Raw genomic sequence first — 22,707 nt, 5'->3', positions numbered from 1 at the left:
GGTATCAGATATGGACCACTGAGTCTTGGGGCTATTTTTTTTAGATTTTTTTTTATTCTACCTTTATTATTTTATAAGTAACTCAAGATGGCAACACTTGATAATACTCCTTTCTCCTATTTTGCCCATAATAACAACCCTTTGAGGTGAGTTTGGCTGAAAGAGAGTGACTGGCCCAAAACCATCCATTTGGCTTTCGCATGGCCATTCACAGTAAACCACAAAACAAAGTAGGATGTTCAATTACACATACATATTCTATTTACTGCATTCCATTCAGAAATAGTACAAGTGACATGTCAGGCAGAGAAGAACACTGGTGAAATGAGAGGAACTGTTCTTAATGCCACAATCTTGTTTTTCATCTTGCTTCATCCTGCACCTGGCACCTGACACTCAGAAAAGTTCTGGAGCACTCTTTCTAAAAAGGTGTTTATTGATTTATTTATTAAGTTATATGCTGTCTATTTCATTATCGAAAGTAACTCTTGGTGAAGAAAGAATGGAATGGAACAACAGAGAAGAGAAAAGAGAAGAGAAGATAACCTTTACTGTCATTTTTTTACTGTGGGCACAACGGCACACATCAAAAATGAAATTTAGTTGCCCACTCTCAAAGTGAACATATACATGACACACCTAAACATACTATATACAGCATATGTATAGACCCACACTCCTACATATACATAACAAATTATTAAACGCTGTCCATCTTAAATATATAACGGAAGGAGGAAGCTTGAGAGTTATTAGGTTAATGCTGTATGGAATGAAACTATGGCTGAATCTGGATGTTCTGCGAAGCCTCCTCCCAGAAGGTAACAAGGAAAATAGGTGTAGGTGTAGTGTCCCCAAATAGGGACACTGCTCAAGCGATGCTTCTGTGCTATGTCCTGGATGGGAGGGAGGGAACTGCCAATGATCTTTTTGGCCATCCTCACCACTCTCTGCACCGCCTTCCTGTCTAAGGCAGTGATGCTTCCCAACCAGACTGTGATGCTGTATGACAGGATGCTCTCGATTGTCTCCCTGTAGAATAAGAATAGAATAGAATAGAATAGAATAGAATAGAATAGAATAGAATAGAATAGAATAGAATAGAAAATGGATATGAAAAACTGGTAAACAGAATATGATAAACTGGTGTTCAGAAATAACCTAATTCCTAAGCTAATGTTTAGAAATAGCCTCATAATTATTTTCAAAAGTGGTGTTATTATTTAAGCTCCTATTACAGGGGTCTTCAAACCTGACCGTTTTATGACTTGTGGACTTCAACTCCCAGAATTCCTCAGCCAGGCACGCTGGTTGAAGAATTCTGGGAGTTGAAGTCCACATAAAACGGCCAAGTTTGAAGACCCCTGTCCTATTAGCTTCTCTTTCAACCAATATAGTATACCATGTCATCTGTATGTTGATAGCAGCTTAGAAGACGATTTAGTGTGCAATCATTCCAAAGGCATTTGTTGATAATGAGTTTTCTATCATATCTAAAATGACAAGAGAGCAATAGAGATTTTGAAAATGGCACTTTTTATTGTTTCTGTGTTCTGAAAATGCTATCACTATTTGTCTGTGTAATCAAAACGAAACATTTTTTCTTCTTCCTCAAGGAAAAAAACAGTCCAGTTTGAAAAAGCACCTTTGAGAATATCATTGCTTATTTATGAGGCTGATTAGGTATTAACAAGTCTCTTCCTTTTTTGGAAAATGTTAATATATTACACTAGTTTTGGTGGCATAAAAATGGCCAGCTTTGATCTACTGATTTTCCTCCAATCGCAAAGGAGGAAGGTTTTGCTTATGTCTGGAATCTCTTATTTCCTACTGACAAAGTGATATGTTCAACTTCCCCTAATTTTCACTGCCAAACCATTTAATTCTCCCGAGATTTCTGAGGAACCTTACCATAACCAACAAACTCTAAAGGATTTGAATAAACCACTGACATGCTATTACAATTGCCAAAAATATTTTTGGATTAAATCAGAACCCCCCCCCCCCCAAGTAGAGTTCCATTGGTCAAAGGTTCCATGTTCACATATTATCTTGTATTTTAAAACTTTAAAAGAAGGAATAATTGTTATACTCTTCATGGATATGGTATCATTATATACTGTAGTCAACAGGTAGCCAAAGAGGTGCAGTAGCTCAATGGCTTAATGATGCTGAAGGTGATTCAGTGGTTCAAGTCCTAGCACTGCATGTCAGGGTGAGCTCCTGTCACTCATCTCAGCTTCTGTCCAGCTAATAGTTCAAAAGCATGATCTATGCAAATAGATAGATAGGTATCACTTCGATGGGGTAGCGGGTTAGTGCTCTGTGCAGGCAATCAGATTCCTGCTGGTTCTGAATCTTCCTGGTTGCAGTGCCTGTTTATGAGGTGGCTCCAGAGAAGGGATGCAATATACCGGTACATCCTTTTTCAAAGAGGCAACATACATACAAGGAAACAGAAGCTCAGATCAGTACAACTGCATAAGCCAATATAACTTTGAAGCCCCCATTATGTAGAAGGTGATAGAACTCTGTGCAGTTAATATCAGTGTTCGGCAGTTTGCTGGTGATTAATATTTAAATACCAAAATCATTCCACATCAACATCTTGGCATCTATCTCTACATTAATCATTGAACATTTCTGAAGACTGAATAACACTCTTTATAACTTAGTAACCAACTAAATGATTATCCTTATTTTTCCTTCATGTGCAACCATTGGAGGAAAGTACAATATGTCTGAAAACATCCATCTGGGCAGCAATAAGTAAAGGTAAGCCTTGAATGAAAACTAGTTAGAATAACTGATTATCAGCCTCCTTCATAAAATCTATTATTGATCCATATTATCTATGCTAGCCTTCTCATGCGGATATTATTGGTCAAATTGGCTGGAAGATAATGGAATTTCCAAGTTCAAGACACTACCAAGAAGCTACCAAGTTGGGCATGGATGATGTACTAAAAGTATCTTTTCCAGGATTATGAATAATGGTCACTGCAACTCTAATATCTGTTTATGACTCAAGTTTAGCATTTACTTCGCAAAGTATAATACTGATTTTTTTTTTTAAAAAGCAATATATTGATTCTTCTATTTGAAATCCGATAGGATGAAACTCTGGATTCTTTTTCTGGCTGTTGCAGTCAGCACAGAAGAAATGCCAAGGCCAGACATCTGTGTGGAAAGATTTCCTGGAATTCCTGGGAGCCCTGGACACAATGGCTTACCAGGACGAGATGGACGAGACGGAACAAAGGGCGAAAAAGGAGACACAGGTATCATAATTGCTTTATTGCAATGAACTGTATGTTCAGCAATGTTTCTGAAGCATGCATAAAAACATATTCTCAATAATAAATACTCCGATCTTTGTTCAAAGCTGTAATAGTCAATCTGCAGCCTGACTGTTGACTTCTGAAGGTCATACCAAATAGTTAATGAAAATGTTATAAAAATGTGGCCCATCATTTACATCAAGAGAAAGCTACATTTGTTTTCAAATGATGAATATGCATTTGGAAGGAAAGAACGAAGAATGATTGGGTCTGACTGAAATCTGCAGCATTTTCCCTGTCATAACAGCAGAATCATCCAGGTGATAAAACCAACAATCCCTATCTAACAGATTGATAAATGTCAACCAAATTTTAATGTCACAACTTTACAAGGAGTAAAGGTCCATCATATGTAATGTACTGAATATGCATACTAGAGCTATAGTACTGCCATTCAAGGCATTGGCTCATTGACAAAAGCAGATGCCTCATTGACACAGAGTCACTGCCAGTGACAAAATTAAGCATATATGCATGTTAAATACTACCCAAGGAGAAAATGGCCTGATTCAGGTATCATGCTAAGCCATGGTTTGTTTAACTATGTTTTATCATTACCTAAGTTCACATTACACGCTAAACATTATTAATTCAATTTGTTAGAGTTCTATTCTGCTTTTCCTCTAGGAACTTAGAATAGTATATCTGGTATTCTTTAATTATGCCATACAATACCCTTTTAAGATAGGCTGTGTTGTCACCCAGTAAATATCCACTGATGGGTCTCACAAATCTTAGCCCAATATTTCATCCTTTGTATCATACTGATACTCATTCTATCGTGAAGAAAGTACAATACCTTAGAAAACATAACACATTAAATCCAAACCAAATCATCTTGTTATGGCTTTAGCCAGATTGAAACACAAGATAGTAAGCGTTGTCTGTTTCTTTTATTCATTTTGTCATTTAATCATTGATGTCTGCCCTGCTACAAAGACGAAAGAAATCAATTCCACAGGAATTCTAGGACTATACTTTATAGAGAGAACTATAATAGCAAAATCTTGCACGCCTGATTGTGCTGTAGCTCCTCCTTTTCCTTATACTCCAGTGAATTACGAAGGTGTCTGTTTGAAATTCTGAATGTTATTTCATTTATATGAACAAATATTATCGTTTGCTACTATTAGGTGACCCAGGAAATCCAGGAAAGTCAGGCCGAGATGGCATCAATGGAAATAAGGGAGAACAAGGTAGGAACCAAAGCTGGCCTGATCCAGAATATGAGGATATGCTTATTAATTGGTAATCTTCTGCTGACCATAATACATACAATAACCTGTGCTTTGTTTCAGGAAAACAAAGAGGGTAGTTGTTGATTAAATAGCCATATAATAATTCATTTTCATGTAAAGTATTTATTATAACCTCATGGACAAATTATATAAGATGCAATTTTAAAATCCTGTCAAGTGAGCAGCAATATTCCCAAAACAACTGACAACCATCATGTATGTTTACAAAATTTTGTAAAAAGCCAGAAAAATGGGACCTGTCAGCCTTCCCTAGTCTGATGTCCTCCAGAAATGGTCAATTTAGGCAGGAACCAGATTGAGGAAAGCTGATGAGGCTCCTAAGTTTCTCACTGTGTGAAGAAAATGCAACGCATCAGTTTCGGTGTGATGTCTTACCACTGCAAGGTTGGAAGGCTTAGCATGCAGCGTTGATCAAGACTTTTTGTTCCAGTTTGCCCATTCTAACACAGCACCTTTCATGAGAGCATATTTGATCTCCTAACAGCATTGTGATGTTCCTGCTTAATTCTGTACTCTTCTACTGGTGGTGTCTTCAGCACATAATTTCATTTTGGATATCATGGACCAAGGGTACAGTTGTTCAGTGCTTTAGATTTAGTTCTAGAAAAGCACTTTTATGCTTACAGAAGCAAGAACTTGTCACCTGTCTCAAACTCTTTAAAACAGTATATACATACTGTATTTCTGTTAAGCCATAACATTACATTAAGCACAGCCACTGTGAAAACAGATTACATCATTTTTTGCCATTTGACCTTAGGTTGGAGTACAAAACGTAACTTGGTCAAGAGCCTGGATATGATTTCTGGCCAGCTCCAGCAGGCCTAATGATGTTAAGAAGTTTTAGAAGAAGAAAAAAAAACCACACTTTCTGGAGGAAGACTCCAAAGACCCCAATTTTCCAAACTTGTTCATTCTGATATAATCTGAGACTCTCTCATTTCATGTTTGCCTGGGGGAACCTAGTGTCCTCTTCTGTTTTTTCCTTCTTCTCCTGAAAAATCAAAGGTAGTCTCACCTCATCTGCTCTTGGTTTTGTGTTAGATAATACAGAAATAATAAATGTTTCTTCCCGTTATCTTGGATTTATACTTTCATCCCTCAGATGACAGATGTTTTCACAACTCTGTAAAAGATTAACTGCAAGGTCTTTCCTTTTCATTTAGGGGCTGACGGCAGAGTTGAAGAAAAAGGGAACAAAGGTGATAAAGGAGAGCGAGGCTGGCCTGGGAAATTTGGGCCAAAAGGAATTCCTGGACCGGTAGGGGACAAAGGTCATCAGGGGGAGCTAGGACCACAAGGAAGGAAAGGGATAAAAGGGGACCTTGGGCCAATTGGCCCCAAAGGAAATAAAGGTGAAATTGGAATTCAAGGTGAAATAGGATTAAGGGGACCTGTGGGTCCAAAAGGCTACGTGGGTCCTAAAGGAGAGATAGGAGGCCCCGGACCAAAAGGCAGTAAAGGCAATCAGGGAGAAAGGGGTTGGAAGGGAGAACGGGGAGAAAAAGGAAATCTTGGCAGTACCCCAGTTATTGGCAAAAGTGCTTTCAGCGTAGGCCTCACCGCTAAATTTCCTCCACTCAATGTTCCCATCAGATTTGATAAAGTCTTATACAACAGCTTCGACCATTATAGCACAGAAACTGGAGTGTTCACCTGCCAAATCCCTGGGGTCTATTATTTTACCTACCACATCACTGTTTTTTCAAGGAATATGAGAGTAGCTCTAGTTAAAAACGAGCACAGGATGCTCCACACTGCAGATATGTACCAAGGGGTCGAAGACCAGGCCTCTGGAGGAATCGTCCTGGAACTTCAGAAAGGGGATCGGATATGGCTGCAGTGTTATGGAGGAGAGACTTATAACGGATTGTATGCAGATCCAGATGATGACACTGTCTTCAGTGGCTTTCTTCTATTCGGTACCTCAGAAGCACCAGCATCTGTGCCCTCCAGCATATAAGCTGATTGCTTGGTTTTCAATATGTCACTTATATGACACAGGTTAGTTTTCACATGAAGTTTCCATCAAAATTCATGAAGCCAAATCAAGAACTCCCAGGCATTTTTTTTGCAGAATGATGTTGAATACCACGTGCATTACTTTGTTTATATGGTCCCTAAATTCTAATATCTTACATAATTCTTTAAATCACAAGATAGAAAAATTATCTTGTCCTTGTTGTTATTGTTTTAATCAAGTAAACTTGTTTTAACTTCGTACAAAAATATTTTAGACTAATTAATAAAATCACAAAATCCACTATTATATATTTATGCCTAAATATGTTTAAATAAAGAAAAAAAAAATTCAACAAATTTTGTTGAACAAATAATCTTGGGTTTCTTTTATTTTTCATTCCTACTGTCCTCAGTCCTCAGTTGTAGACTTTAAAACAAGTGATTCCTTGATCACACATTGCATTAAATCATGATTTTAACCATACTTTCCTGAGTATATTAGAAAAAGCCAGGGTCTGTATTGCAGAAAAGAGAAATAATTATGCCTTGCCTGGAAAAAAAAATCTGAATTATTTAAATTTTTACTTACTATTGCCCTGGAGTTTTGTGATTACTTAGGATCTGAAAAAGGCAAAAAACAAAATCAGAAATAAATCAGGAAATAAAAAGCAAAAAGGTGATTAGAATGTTGATTCTGGAAAGTTTTTAAACAGGTAAGAGGACAGATTCACTGGAAATGAGACTTTGAAAAAATTGTAAAAATACTTACTGTAGTTTAAAATTTTTATTAAAAATATATGAAGATTTTGAGTTTAAGTGTAAGAAATATCTTCCTGTGAAAATGTTCTGGTGAGAAAAAAATATAATAAGAGACCTTAAAGGCTACAGGTAGTCCTCAACTTACCTCAACTGAGCCCAACATTTCTGTTGTTAAGCAAAACATTTGTTGAGTTTTACTCCATTTTATGACCTTTCTTGCGTCAGTTGTTAAGCGAATCACCGCAGTTGTTAAGTTAGTTGCTAAGTGAATCTTGTTTTCCCATTGACTTTGCTTGTCAGAAAGTTGCAAAAAGGTGATCACATGACCCCAGGACATGCAACCGTCATAAATATGAGTCAGCTGCCAAGTGTCTGAATTTTGATCAGGTGACCATGAGGATGTTGCAATGGTCGTATGTGTGAAAAATGGTCATAAGCCATTTTTTTCAATGCCATTTTAAACAGTCACTAAATGAACTGTTGTTAAGTCGAGGACTACTGTATTTACTAGAGGCAACCAGAAAGAATTAAAGATTATAATTAAAGCAGAAGACCTACTAATAAAGAATAGAGAATTTAAGGATATTTGGCACAATGCATCCAGAACTTTCTCTTTAGAATGTCTGACAGTATAAAAATGGGCTTAAAAGAAGAGATAGAATATAATTGAAATTCATCTTTCAAAGATTTTGAAGATTTGTTTATAAATATAAGACATGGAATCTCTTTTTTTGTATTTTTAGAGAAAATGACAAGATCCTGTATAAAGGAAAAGGAAGAAAGATAAAATTGATTTACTTGTTTAAAGTTAAATAGTTATTTTTTATTGGACTTTTGCTGATTAAGATTAAAAGATGAAGCTGCTTTATTATGGTTGTTGTTCTTGTTATTATTATTATTATTCCTGATAGACTGGAAAAGAAGAAAAAATTCTCCCAGAACAAAAAGATGGAAAACCAAATCTGTGTTGTAAAAGAAAATAGTACAGGTGTGTCCAGGTAGCAGCCAAAGTCTCATGAGACTTGGGAAAACTACATTTTATCTGCTGGAGAAAAAACAAACTACTATCAATAGCTGTTGCTGGTGTTAGGTAGTTGAAGACCAAGTACCAGTAGTACTTGACTTACAACCACAATTGATCCCAAAATTTCTGTTGTTAAGTGAGACATTTGTTTAAGTGAGTTTTACCCCATTTTACGACCTTTCTTGCCACAGTTGTTAAGTGAAACACTGCAGCTGATAAGTTTGTAACCCGGTTGTTAAGTGAATCTGGCAGCCCCATTGACTTTGCTTGTCAGAAGGTCACAAAAAGGGATCACATGACCTTGGGACACAGCAACCGTCATAAATATGAAGCAGTTGCCAAGCATCTGAATTTTGATCACATGATCATGGGTTGCAAAGGTTGTGAATAACCATCATAAATCATATTTTTCAGTGCCATTGTAAGTTTGGTCACTAAACAAACTGTTGTATGTCGAGGACTACCTGTATCTTCTAAAAAAATTATAATAATCACCCGGCCTTGCCGCAAATAGCGCACTCCTCTGCAGCGTTCTGCATTTGCTACTACTTGGCTGGGGAATTCTGGGAGTTGAAGTTCCTACTGTAGGTGCCTTAACGAGCACGCGAGGCAGAGCAAAACCGCTGGAGGGCGGGGAAAAGCGGGTTGCACCGAGGCTCTTTCTCACGGCCGGGCCGCGGAAGAGGCCGTCCCGGCGATCCGGAACCGCTTGGCCGTTTTGGAGGCGGTGCGTCTCTCCGAGGCGAGCGGTCCCCTGGCTACCATGTGGGCTGGATGGCACCGAGTGGCGCGCAGGACCTCGGGCTGCTTGAAGCAAGCGAGGCTGGGCCGGCTCGGCGGCGGCGGCGGCGGCACGAAGAAATGGGTCAGCACCAGCTGGTCCCCGGTGGGCGCCGCCTTCAATGCCCAACAGCAGCGGCTGGCAGTGGGGCAGAAAACGGTGAGAGGCGGGCTTGGAGTGAGATGGGGGCGGAAACGGCCAGAAAATCCTTGGCTTTTATATTGGAAGAGACTCAGCAGCTTTCTTCCATATGAGCTGGATTACAGCTTCCGTAACCCTTTGCCACATCCCTGCCATGGCGGGGGATTGTGTATGTGGGGGATGCTGCGTTCAGAGAGGCGGAACGGGACGTTGTTGTTGTTGTTGTTGCTGTATTAGAGAGCTGGAAGAGCACGTTATTATTTATTGTTTTTTTCAGCCAGATATTTAGACTGGATTTGACTGGTTGGACTAGATGACCTCCAAGGCCCCTTCCAACTACTACTACTACTACTACTACTACTACTACTACTACTACTACTACTACTTCTTCTTCTTCTTCTTCTTCTTCTTCTTCTTCTTCTTCTTCTTCTTCTTCTTCTTCTTCTTCTTCTTCTTCTTCTTCTTCTTCTTCTCCTTCTTCTCCTTCTCCACCTATTCCCAAGGATTTAGGATAGGCAGATGTTGTTTAATGGTTACTATTATAAAAGTTGGGAATACTGTGTTCAAAACATTGGAAAGGGGCATTTAATTATTGTTACGATTCCTCGCAGAGGAATTCCTCAGAGGTTCAGGCTGGATTTGGCATTTTTTGTCTACCTATCAAGTCCTTTCCAGGGACCTGAGACAGGCAGATGTGCATGTTTGTTATTATTTTAGTGCTTTTGAATTAATATTGATTTTTGATAACTCTGAACTGTTATTATTATCCGTATATTGTGAGGTGGGTTCTGAGAGAGTATGACTTTATCGAAGAATGAAGTAAGATTGGTTTGGCATGATCTGTTTTTAACAAACCCGTACTGGCTACTAGTTATAACTTTATTTGCTTCTAGTTGTTCACAAAACTATTTTTTGATTATCTTTTCCAGGATCTTCCCAGGTATTGATGTTAGACTGTCTGTAGTTTCCTGAGTCTGTTTTTTTCCCCCCTTTCTTGAAGATGGGAACCACATCAGCCCTTTTCCAATCCTTGGGTATTTCCCTGGTGCTCCAGGATTTTTGAAAGATGTGGTGCAGTGGTTCTGAGATAACATCTGCCAGCTCCTTCAGAACTCTATGTAATCTATCAGGTCCTGGTGATTTATACTCAGATAGGTGTTCTCTTACCATTTTCTTGCTTATTTTAATTTTTGTTTCTAATTTGTCTTTTGCAATGGATTTTTGGTATATTGACATTCAATTGAGCATAAATCTGTATTGGCTTGTATTTCAACACTCCAGACATGATAGAGTCTTATCATTTTGACCTTTGGATTGGGGTTATGAGGACTAGTTTTCCTGGAAAAGATTTATGTGAAGTTTACTGGAATTCTCCAAATTAACAAACTCTAATTTTCCAGAATTAGATGCTGAAAAAGTAATTTAGGCTCCAAATCAAAATTGATTGAGAACTCAGGAAAATGTGCAAAGGAGTTGCATTTAATGTAATTATGATTTTGATTCATATTACTGTAAAGCTTATTTATCTGGCAAAATTACATTTTGGTTCACCATATTCAATTATTGTAGATTAGAATATTACATTAAAAATATATATGTTGGTAAAATTCTTTTCTATGTTTTAGGGTCTGTTTGGTGTAGCTGAACTTAATTGTCCAGAAGGATTTCAAGAAGCTCAAAAAAACTCATTGCAAGAAGCAGAACGATTGGTCCAAAAAGCATGCATTACACCTCCTGGGAAAGAGATTGTGTTGGTTTTTGATCAGCTCTCTGATGCTTTATGTAGAGTAGCAGATCTGGTAAGACAATACTATATCTTTGAAATTGTGATTTGTTAATTCATTGACACTGCTATATTTCTAGGTTAATTTGAATTCTGTAATTTTCTGAAATGTAATATGAATTATAATTATAAATTAGTGTACAAACCTATGCTTCTATGGAAGGTTTCATTCATTTTTTTTGTATGTAATCAAATTACCTCAGTGTAGTTCTTGCACAGCGGTCATTCACGTGTTTTCAGTCCAGTTTTGTTCAGCACCCATCTATTCTTGATCATCCTGATTTACCACACATAGTCCTTAAATATACCATTCCCACTGTATTTACTTATTTTAAACATACTTTTGTTTTTCTTTACATATCTTTCATATAGTGGATCAATCAGCAGACTGCTCTTCTACACAGTCTGAAACATTTGTTCTATGTTGCATATTGTTTGCTCTGCTATCTTTTAATCAACATTACCAAGGGGACATAATATATCCTTCTCTTATTTTCTTCTTAGTTCTGAATCATTCTTTTTTTTTTCTTCCTAACATTTCCCTACAAGTGCAAGGTTCACTTTTGGGGGGTGGGTAGGTAGCAACCAAGTAGTGATTAGTTGCAACAAGAATTGACTGACTGGGTTGTTGTCTGAATCTGATATTATGGGCTGAGAAAGTGACTGGCCCAAAGTTACCTTTCATGTCTAAAATGGGACTAGAACTCTAACCTGGTGCCTTAATTACTAGACCAAACTAGCTATCAAAATGGAAGTCTCTGCTCCAGAGGCACTACTAGGGTAATGCTGAATAATTCTTTAAGCATTCCATATTTCTCATGCAAGCCTTATTTCTATTATATACGTCCTTTTTCTATACTATAGACCAGTGGCCTTCAACCTTTTGGGCACCAGGGACCGGTTCCGTGGAGAGAGATTTTTCCACGGACTGGAGGGGCGTGGTTTCGCTTGCTGTCTGCATCCCACAGATGGGGCTTTCCTTGTTTGCGCGGACTGGTTTCTGGCATGTTGTGGTGCCGGTCCACAGACCTGGGGTTGGGGACCCCTGCTATAGACTTTCTCAATATGCAAGCATTTTTTTCATCACATTCATACATTTCTGAATGATCTGCTGGAAGAGAGCAAAAATCTGATGCTCTCAGATTCAGAAAAGTTGCATGACAGTTTTCAAATTTTACACATTAGCTTTTTTACCCTTTCAGTAAAAAATGAAAGGGTAGAAAAGACCTTCCAGGCATTCTTAAATTAATTTCCATGTAGTTTTTGCATTCATCTTGCTACTTTTCCCTTTGTACTAGGTAAGAATAATGGCAATCTTTCAGGCTTGAGACACCAATGTATACATCACATTGCTACTCTATATGCAGGCCATATCTGTATTTTAACACTTAACAACTAACATTCCTCTAATTACACCATCTATAGCTTCAGGGTTACCTTTTTTCAGCAGTTTCACAGCATTTGTGACTTGTTTTTATAACTTTTTTCTTGGACATTAACATAGCATTTGTTTCAATTTTACTCTTCTATTTTCTCTTTTCAGCAAAATTGTTTTGCATATTCTGTGCCTCTTTTAATCTTAACCATTCCTTGCTCTTTTGATGACATGCTTTGCATGTTTTTTTGCTGGACACATTATTCAGTCACTTTCTCTTCTATGTATTATTGTTCTTATTCCATTGTTCCACCTAGAATATTCTTTTAATTCTTTCTATTAGAATAATGCCAGATACTGTATTTCAAGCAGTTTTCACTTTGCTCTCCTTATGTCTATTTCCCATCCCTTTTTGTTGGAAGATTAATCTCTACAATGCTTTGTATGAAATGACCTACTCTATTCCATTTAATACTGCCTTCATTCAATCTGTTATTTAATTCCCCTTTTAATTTCACAAACGCACAACACATCTCATTATTCATTATTCATGCTCTTTATCATTTTTTATTTCTCTTACATTCCTAGTTTCAGTCTTCCATGTGACATGGTTTTCACTGGTGGGCCCATAAAGATTGTCCTCTATAAAAGTTTTTCAGATTTTTCTCTCAGATTTTTTTTATAATACACACAGATACATTGCAACTTATCTGTTGCATGTACATGCTGTCAAACAGCCGCTTGACAGTATTTAAACCATTTCCTGATCTTGTATACAATCCATACTTGAAACTGTCACGAACAATGTATCCATATATTTTTTTTCTTCAACTGTGTTACAGAAATGTTAAGGTAAGGAGTAATTTTAATTAATAGCTCTTTGAAAACATACATGTTTATGAATATTTCAAATCAGGTACAATATTTATGCAGTTAGCAAGCTTTTCTGTTTTTCTGCAACTGCTAATGCAATATTTTCTCATCTTTTTGTGCTTTCATATTTTTTACTATAACAGGCTGACTTTGTGAAAATAGCCCATCCTGATCTTGCGTTTAGAGATGCTGCTGAGGAAGCCTGCAGAAGCATTGGTACTATGGTAGAAAAGTATGCTTTATTCAATATTTTAAAGTTTGTCTCATCCTTCCACAGTTATCTTCTAGATGTATGAACATCTGCTCCCCATATTTCTAGCCAGCCTGGCTATTATTTGAGAATTCTTGGAATTGAGGTCTGTGTAGCTGAAAGGTGCTCAGATTGAGGAAAGCTGGTTCTGCGCTGAAGTGATCAATAACTCGATAGCAGGAAATAGCACCTAACAACATTGGCTGAGTTTTAAAAAATGCTAAGCAGAGCCAAACCTACTTAATATTAGGACAGATAAACTTATTAGGGAATTGCCAGCTAGATTGCAGAGAGGGGGTCAAGCAAGGGCCTAGTTTGGAGCCATTGCACAGTCACAAACGGCATAAGCATGACTTCCCCCCAAATATGAAACCTTGTCTGGTCATTTCCCAGGGGAAGGCAAGCAGTCTGGTGAGATTCTTACAACATAGGTGATAAACAATAAAGTTGCAGCCTGAATCTATTCATGAGTGGTTCTGATTGCTTGTGCCTGGCAATACAGCAGGAAATATTCTTATACCATTTCTTATTATATTCTATAATAATCAAGGTTGACTTGAGATAGAATGTGTGCCTCTATTAGTCACTAATCAATAGCAAGGTATTCTTATTTATTCCCATGAAGTAAAGTCTAGTCTACTAGGAAAAAAAATTATTTCTAAAGAAAAGCCATGGCGAAACTATAGGTCTTCATAATGAATTATAAGAGCTAACATATGTTTCTTGAAACTACATTCACCAATTGAAAAAATGCTGAGTTTACTTGTCAGATTAATCATTTCTTATATTGTTCACGCATAGAGATTGGCAAAAATATGATTTGTTTTTTGCAATATGTGAAACAATCCATTATGCCTTACTGTCATACATGAAACAGACCTCTAAGTTCTGGTTTATGCTGGTTTACTGAAACCCAATCCAGGGAGAGAGAGGAAAAGGGGGAAAAAAGTGATGTAAAGTGATCTATATCCTTTACATTCTGTGTTCTTGCCCCTGCCCCCCCAAAAGCCATACTTTCTCCCGCCTTTAAAAAAAAATGGAAAAATCACAGGAAGGCAGTAATTGAATCATTGGATGAAAATATCATGCAGATGTTCTGTAAAAAGTGAGTGTATAAGATACGGTAATTCCATATTAACATCTAAAATTGGAATCACTCTAGGATTATATTTCCTGTTGCCTTGTTTATCATTTTAATAAGTTACTTACATTTCTTGGATATGCTGAAAAAAAGTATTTGTGAGGTAAATTGCTTTGCTGTCTTCTTTCTGCTGGCTGTGTCTGAGATAACTTTTTCTGAAGTTGAATAAGTTTATAAAACATGACAGAAATACAGAAACTGGTAATATCTAATTGTAAATGTAATACTGACTATATCTATTTTTTATATTACTAGATTAAACACAAATGTAGATTTATGTCAGAGTCTGAGAAGATTGTTAATTGATAAAGATGTTATGGATTCTCTTGACCCTCAAACAAGGTATATTTTAATTTTTACAGTAAGAATTTTCTTGTAATATTCAAAGTGAACATGGAACACTATATTCCACTAGATCAGCACACATGTTACTGTGGAACATATTGTGAATTTGTTTCAGACTGTATAATATCTATGAGTGCATTATTTAGTCCAGTCTTGAAGAATTTTTACAAAACAATGGAATCTGATATTTGCAAGTGTTATTTGCATCAATATCCCTATTACCTCCACTTTTCTCCTTTGATAGCTGTTCCTTTCTTCAACTGCATATTTAATGTCCTTCCAATTCTGATTGCAAAGAAACCTTTGAAAAATTGCCTCTTGTTCATCATATTTGGCATTCTTGATTATTCTGGACTGCTTAAATTTTTTTAGGTTTCTGTTTTGGCTTAATTCTGTTTCTTTTCTTTCTTTTTTTTCTAGAGGCATAATTGACATTTTTGTTTTTGTATTCTTTTTCCTGTATGCTTCTTACCATAATTGACTAAGACTACACTCAACCTAGTATAAAATTTGGCCAACAAGACAAGGAACTTATATACATATATGTGCACGTATGCACAGATCAAATGAAATAATGTATTTTGTTTAATCTACAAACTAAGATTACCTTTTTGGCAGATCTAGCTTATGCTACAGGTTGTAACTGAATAGGATAAAACATGCAGCAGTCTTGATTTTGAAGAGAAAAAAGTGATTCTGATTGTGGGTGTGGGTGTGGGTGTCATACCTGGTGTCAACTTCTTAAAAAGCTACGTCTTTTCCTGGGATCACCATGGAATCACAGGGAAAATGATTAAGGAAGAACTAATAGATGAAAGGTGTATGCTTATGTGTGCTCTGAATAATCTCTTCTCTTTTGGATTCAAATTATTTAATTGTCCTATTAACTAAGATATATAAAGAAGCATATTCCATTGTCTAAAAGATGGATATTTATATATGATCATTTGTTTCCAGCATCATCTGTCAATCAATAAATTATAATATTATTGTTGTAAGTGCTATCTTGGGTATCTGGCATCTATTTGCAGTATTTCTGTAGTAACTATATAATTTTCCTGATAACTAAGGTTGCATGCTAACTTAAAAACAAGCAATATTTACTTACTGTGACGTATTTTTAAATATACATTCATAAAACTGAAGGGGCATGTGTCTTAATTTTAAATGAATTTCTATCAGTTACAGTAATTAAATAATACCACAAATTGTACACATCTTTGTTTTTCATTTGATACTGTGAATAAAGAAACAAATAGGCTGCAGTACAGGTAGTGCTCAGATTACGACCACAATTGATCCCAAAATTTATATTGCTAAATGAGAAATTTGTTAAGTGAGTTTTGCCCCATTTTATCACATGAAGTATTAATACCACTTTACAATGCCTTGGTAAGGCCACACTTGGAATACTGCATCCAATTTTGGTCACCACGATGTAAAAAAGAAGTTGAGACTCTAGAAAGAGTACAGAGAAGAGCAACAGAGATGATTAGGGGACTGGAGGCTAAAGCATATAAGAAAAGGCTGCTGGAATTGGGTATGTTTAATAATAATAATAATAATAATAATAATGATGATGTTGGAAGGGACCTTGGAGGTGATCTAATCCAAACCCCCACTCAGGCAGGAAACCATTTGTCCAAGATGGTATAGGGTTTCCTGCCTGAGTGGGGGGTTGGACTAGATGACCTCCAAGGTCCCTTCCAACATCATCATCATCATCATCATTATTATTATTATTATTATTATTATTATTATTATTAAAGTGAATCACTGCAGTTATAAAATCAATAACATGGTTGTTAAGTGAATCTGGTTTCTCCATTGACTTTGATTGTCAAAAGATTAGGGTTATAAATGTGAGTCAGTTGTCAAGCATCCAAATGTAAATTACATGACCATGGGGATGCTGCAATGGTCATGAGTGTAAAAAATGGTCATAAGTCACTTTTTTCAGTGCTGTTGTAACTTCAAACAGTCACTAAGCAAACTGTTGTGAGTTGAGGACTATCCGAATGTAGCTGCTTACCTTTTTGTAAGCTTTGTTAAACTGAATAATTTTTGTACCTGTATGTCTTAAAATTCACCTCTTAGTATTTGATCTGTAACATTTGGTTTATATTATTATTCATCTGACATTATTTTCTGTCAATGGAATTTTATTCTTTCAGGCGAGTGGCAGAACTTTTCATGTTTGATTTTGAGATCAGTGGTATTCATTTGAATGAAGAACAGGTATTTATTACTTACAGAAATTAAATATTGCAAGTAGGCAATATTTGATGCCACATACTCTTTAACTAGGTGGCTTGCATTAATTAAAAAACAGCCAATTAAAAACAAACATTATGTTGTATATCTTCATACTGCCATCAACCCCATTTGGAATGTTTCATACTAGTCAACCTGCAAATAAATTTTAAACTTTTAATAGAGTGGGGCAATCCTGACTTTATTTATTGATTTATTTTATTTATTAAATTTATTTGCTGTCTATCTCATCACAAGGTGACTCTGGGTAGTCTGCTCAAGTGGTCTCCGCTCACGCGAGTAGAGCTTCGTGCACAAGTGCAAGCATCCTCCACTCGCGTGCGAAGCTCCATTTGCGCGAGTGAAGAGCACGTGTGTGCGAATGGAGCTTTGTGTGGGCCTGCCACTCACGTTCCCTACCCCCCGCGCCAGGCTGGGTCGCCAAGCTGGAAAGGTTGAGGACCGCTGGGTTACAACATGGGAGGCAAGCAGTTTCAGAGTGACAGTATTGCCACCAAGAAAAATTTCCTCCTTTTTTTGACCAACTTGTCTTGAGTGCGCATATTGCCTGGAGTACACAGTCCTGAAAATCATGAGAACCCAAACCATAAAGCACTCTATAGGAATAACCATCACTTTGAATTAGACCTGATAACCATTAACAGATGCTGCAGTTCTTGCAACACACGTGTTATATCCCAAACTTGCTGGAATCCAGTTGAATCCATAAGTTGTCTTGTGTAGATAAGCTAAATATTATGCTTTCTGAGCTTGCAGACATTTCATTACCAAACTAGGCAATGTCATCAGTGCTAGAAGGGAGTGGGGTTTGCACTCATTTTATGTACTAGTGGCTTTCCCTGTCAGCATTGATGGTTCCTTGATTAGGCTATTGTTTACAAATCGGTCATCAACAGGCACATAGTACTAATCTCAACAGGGATTTATGGATGCTACTATTTTCAGTGTTTTCTGTAAATATTTTAATATATTGATTCTTCAAAAAAATACCTATTTTTTTTCTTTATTTGCAGCGCAGAAATGCAGTAAATCTTAATGTCAAAATTTTGGATTTATGTAATGAATTTCTCCTGGGGTCTCATCTTCCAAACAAGATTGAAAAGCATGTGTTACCAGAACACATTCGCCATAACTTTGCAGTTGAAGGCAGTTTTGCCCAAATCAGTTGTCTCAGTGCAGACAATCCAGATGATTTGGTATGTATGCATAAAATAGCCCAATATGGTTTGTATAATTGTTTAGCAATATATATGAGTACCTTTATAAGCGGTCATCTTTACAGTGTACCATTTTAAAATGGAGCAAAATAAATAATCCAAGTAGTAGAAACAGGAAGGAAGGATTTTTTTGTAATTTGAAGTGAGGCATATTCAGATTACATATGGTGAGCTGCAAACTGTTTTTAAATTTACATCCGTTGTAGTGTATAAAGTGGATAGGGTGGCAGGTTCAATTTTATGATTAGAAAAGACCTAAGAGCAAAAGATGCTGCTAATTATCCTCCTCCCTTTATTTTATTATTATAATCTCTACATATTAGATTTGTGGAAGAATCAGTAGTAAGTGGAAGAAAAATTCAATTTTCAGTCTCCAGAAGTGAAGCCAAGAGAAAACATTTAACACCACCATTTCTAACTAGAAGACTTCTTTTTGTGGGATCCTTGGTGCTCTTTGAGCTCAGTTGTTTTCTTGCAGGCATTTCATTACCAAACTAGGCAGCGTCATCAGTGCTAGAGGGAGTGCTGTCATATTATATACTAATCGCTTACTCTGTCAGCATTGGTGATTCCTTGATTAGGCTATTGTTTATAAATCGGCCATCAACAGGCACATTGAGATCAACAACATCTACATGCCATTCAAAAGAGACAAAAATTTAAAAAGGAAATAAAAAGTCCAAAACCAGCAGTCAACATCCAAATGAGATTAATACCAAGATTAATATTAGACAATAATCAAGAGGTAAACAACACCCCAATCAAGGAACTGCCAACTGAAACAAACAAGCTAACAGTAAACAACAGTAAATCAAGAACCCAGAGCCACTAGGTTTCTTCTTATGCTAGCAGAGTGTAGTCTGGTGAGTTAGAGGATGATGAATACGGAGATATGTTGAAGGACAAGGGAAGCAAGGAAGGAAAAAAAACCAATTGCAAACAAAGAAGTCCTGCATTTTCTTTCCCTATCAAAGATTGAAACCTCTGCCTTCTTTCTAATAGAAAGCAGACAAAGATGCTTATGTCTGGGGCTGCCAACCTTAATAGCCAAAGCACCCACTCAATAGTGAGGCAAAGGAGGCAAGAACCAAAATGCCCCTTAGCATGATGCCATTACTTCCCAAATGGGCATGTGATTTGAGAAAAACCACTACAACCAGAAACAATCCGGCAGAATAAATCGCTGTAAAGATTTGGCCTGATGGGGATATTCTTCATTTACAAGAATGAGCTAGAATGTACAGGAAAGCTGAATGATAAGTTTTTTTCATCTCCTGCCTCCAAGAAAAAGTAGAATTCCAGAATTAAGGGACAAAGCAGAACTTAAGCATAGGAATACGAATTTTATACTGCAGAAGAGGTAATCCATACTGTTTTTTTTCCCTTCTGGTTTTTGGAAATGGAGATTGGAGAGCTATCCTGAATTTCAGGCACAGGAATAAAATAGATTCATCAGGCATTGAAAATTTAGGATGTATGCATTAAACTCAAGGAGGGAAGCCATCCTGCTGATTCTGAGAATTTGGGTGAGGCTTAATTATACAGAATCCTCCATCAGAAGTTCAGATTTGGAAATCGGAGTAATCAGTTGCAGTTCAGAGCATTCTGTTTTAGCCTTGCATCAGATGTGACTGAACGGAAAATGACTCCTAATTTGGGACAGGAAGCTTAACCTTGCCTTCTAGGAAGAAAAAGTGGTATTAACCCTTTCCTGTCAACTCCAGCTCTTTTCCTTTGAACCTATGAGAGAGCAGGCTAGCCCAGAAAATTGCTAGCACCTGTGTTCTCTGCAGACCCTTTAAGCCAGACATATCAAACTCGCGACATCACATGACGTTGCGCAACATATCGGGACCGTTTTGCCATTGCCAGTGGGTGGGCGCAGCTTCCAGATGATGCATCCGGCCTACGGACCGGCAGTTTGATACCCCTGGCTGAAGAATTCTGGGAGTTGAAGTCCAAAAGTCATAAAAGGGCCAAGTTTGAAGACCCCTGCTTTAAGTCTTCTCACCAGTACAGCAAAGCTGACTATAAAAGCTGTGCTGTGATACACATGAGGGAAGGTGTATGTCTGTGGAAGTAAAGCAACCAGAAAGAGATGGGTTTTTTTTAGCAGTACTTACAAGGAGTATTTTAGCAGTGGGGAAGAGTGGAGAATAGTGAGCAATAGTAGGTGAGGGCTTGAGTATGTTGTTTGAGGGCTTGTGTTGTTATTGGTTCTTTTGCTGTCCTGAATCCACCAAATTAGGCAATGTCACAAATTAGGTGTAGTTTAAAAGACCCTGTGACATGTGATATATACAAAAAAGAGGAAAAAGACAAGATACATTCATAAAAATATTGTTAGTTTGTCAAATGGAATAATCGGTCTTTTCATATTATCAGTAGCGAACCAGTTCATTATCAAGGAAGGAGAACAAACAGCCATGGTACCTGAAGTCTGATAGTGAGGTCAATAAATTAAGGGCTTACTTGTAAACTGCTTATGTCTATTTTTTTGGGAGTTCCTCTATTATAAAAGCCTTTTATTATAAAACACATAAGGTGATGGTAGTTTTAACTGTCAGTGTTTTGTTATCATTTATTTTAGTTTTAATTATGCTACTTTAGATAAGTTTATTCATTGTTTTCATTGTTGCTAACTCTAGGTACGTGAAGTCGCCTACAAAGTTTTTCTATACCCAAATGTTCAGCAACTACAATGTTTAGATGAATTGCTTGGCAGTAGAAATGCTCTGGCCCAGTTAGTTGGCTATGATACATTTGCTCATCGAGCTCTTCAAGGGACAATGACCCATACCCCAGGTAAATGCATCTTTGCACTGAAGGAGAAGGAAGAGATGAGAGCCAGTGCTAGTTATACAGACTACTGCACAGAATTAGGACCAGCGTTTTGCTAGAAATATAACGATTACATTTTGTAATCTTCTAAAAGTTTGCGGGATTTTATTTTTTAAAAAATATATTTTTTTGCTAGAGTAGATTTTCATTTTGCCACACTATGATCAACACAGTATGTTAATTTGATCTTTACAGGAAAAAAATCCAAAGAAACAAGTGCCAGTAAAATCATTAAATGGAAGCACTTCTATTCTTTTATTGTTGATTATTATTATTGCAATGATTACTGATACACATTAAAATTGCTCTTTGTCTGTATAGATTTCAGTGAATAGTCTAGTTTAATGCTGAAGTTTCCATGTTTGGGTTTACGTACTAATACAGGTAGTCCAGTTTAGTAACCACAATTGGCACTGGCAACTCTGTCCCTAAGCAAAACAGATATTAATTCTACCAGTCCTTTCCAGCTCTAAAATTGACAATACTAATGACACTGCATCCTTAGGAATGCTCATCCTGAAGCTGGGATAATTAACAAGAAGGGAATTAATGTTTACATATTACATTCATTAGAGAGAAAGGGGTTAAAAAAGAGTAAGCAGACCCACAAGGGAAAAACACATCAAAAGCAATGCACTGGAACTAGCAGTCAAGAGTACATTGCACAAACAGCCTAGTATATGCACCATTGTGTGCCTAATTACTTAGTAATCTCTTCCTCTCCAATTTCTCTTCTCTACAGAGGGGGGAGGTAGCAGGTCAGACACAGAAGAGATTGCTTTCAGAAATTGCTTTTTTTTTCTCTCCCCCCTTCACAGAATAAGGAATATACCAGTCTGTTTGTATAGTGTGCTAACAAATGCCAGTGCAATGTTTTCAGTGTGTATTATCTATAGTGTGCTTACATTCTTTCCTCTCCAGTCTCTCTGCTCTGCAAGGGGGATAAACATAGGTCAAGCATAGGATGTGTACTAACTGTGAATGACAATCATGTGACAGGTTAACACCTTTTCTCTCTAGAAGTCAGGTTTAAGTTTCCTATTCCATGGAAGAACCCTCCTCCCTTCAGTCATGTCTGATGCCAGGCTAAAAGGGAACAGCACCGTTGCAACTTCAAGCGGTTGCTGAATGAGGTTGTTGGCAAGCGGGCCTCCTCAGGGTGCCGTCGGCCAAGCAATGTCGGCTGGCGACCCCCAGGGGGAGGGCCTTCTCTGTGGGTGCCCCCACCCTCTGGAACGAACTACCCCCCGAGATCCGGACGATTCCGGATCTCTTAACCTTCCGCCGCGCCCTCAAGACATGGCTTTTTCAACAAGCGGGCCTGACCTAGGGTGAGTTTTA

The 22,707-nt window shown here is 37.3% G+C and overlaps 2 protein-coding genes across 2 annotated transcripts in view; both read left to right on the top strand.

Annotated features, from left to right (window-relative positions):
- The first annotated feature begins 3,115 nt into the window (after positions 1-3,115).
- LOC107288415 (complement C1q and tumor necrosis factor-related protein 9A-like) lies at positions 3,116-6,563 on the top strand. The gene is made up of 3 exons (XM_015817034.1): positions 3,116-3,281; positions 4,475-4,537; positions 5,767-6,563. Exons 1-3 carry the CDS (start codon positions 3,116-3,118, stop codon positions 6,561-6,563), a joined length of 1,026 nt encoding a protein of 341 aa, XP_015672520.1.
- Positions 6,564-9,078: 2,515 nt separating this feature from the next.
- MIPEP (mitochondrial intermediate peptidase) overlaps positions 9,079-22,707 on the top strand; it is a 53,177-nt gene continuing 39,548 nt past the window's right edge. Inside the window, exons 1-7 of the mRNA XM_015817033.2 lie at positions 9,079-9,285; positions 10,893-11,066; positions 13,442-13,530; positions 14,945-15,031; positions 17,209-17,272; positions 18,322-18,504; positions 21,174-21,330. Coding sequence (XP_015672519.1) covers positions 9,109-9,285; positions 10,893-11,066; positions 13,442-13,530; positions 14,945-15,031; positions 17,209-17,272; positions 18,322-18,504; positions 21,174-21,330 — 931 coding nt within the window. The 5' untranslated portion in view covers positions 9,079-9,108. The remainder of the gene's footprint in view (positions 9,286-10,892; positions 11,067-13,441; positions 13,531-14,944; positions 15,032-17,208; positions 17,273-18,321; positions 18,505-21,173; positions 21,331-22,707) is intronic.

The sequence above is a fragment of the Protobothrops mucrosquamatus genome, unplaced genomic scaffold (genome assembly GCF_001527695.2).
Source record: "Protobothrops mucrosquamatus isolate PMUCROS unplaced genomic scaffold, P.Mucros_1.0 scaffold549, whole genome shotgun sequence".
Lineage (NCBI taxonomy): Eukaryota > Metazoa > Chordata > Lepidosauria > Squamata > Viperidae > Protobothrops > Protobothrops mucrosquamatus.
This window is presented reverse-complemented; position numbering and strand designations above follow the sequence as displayed.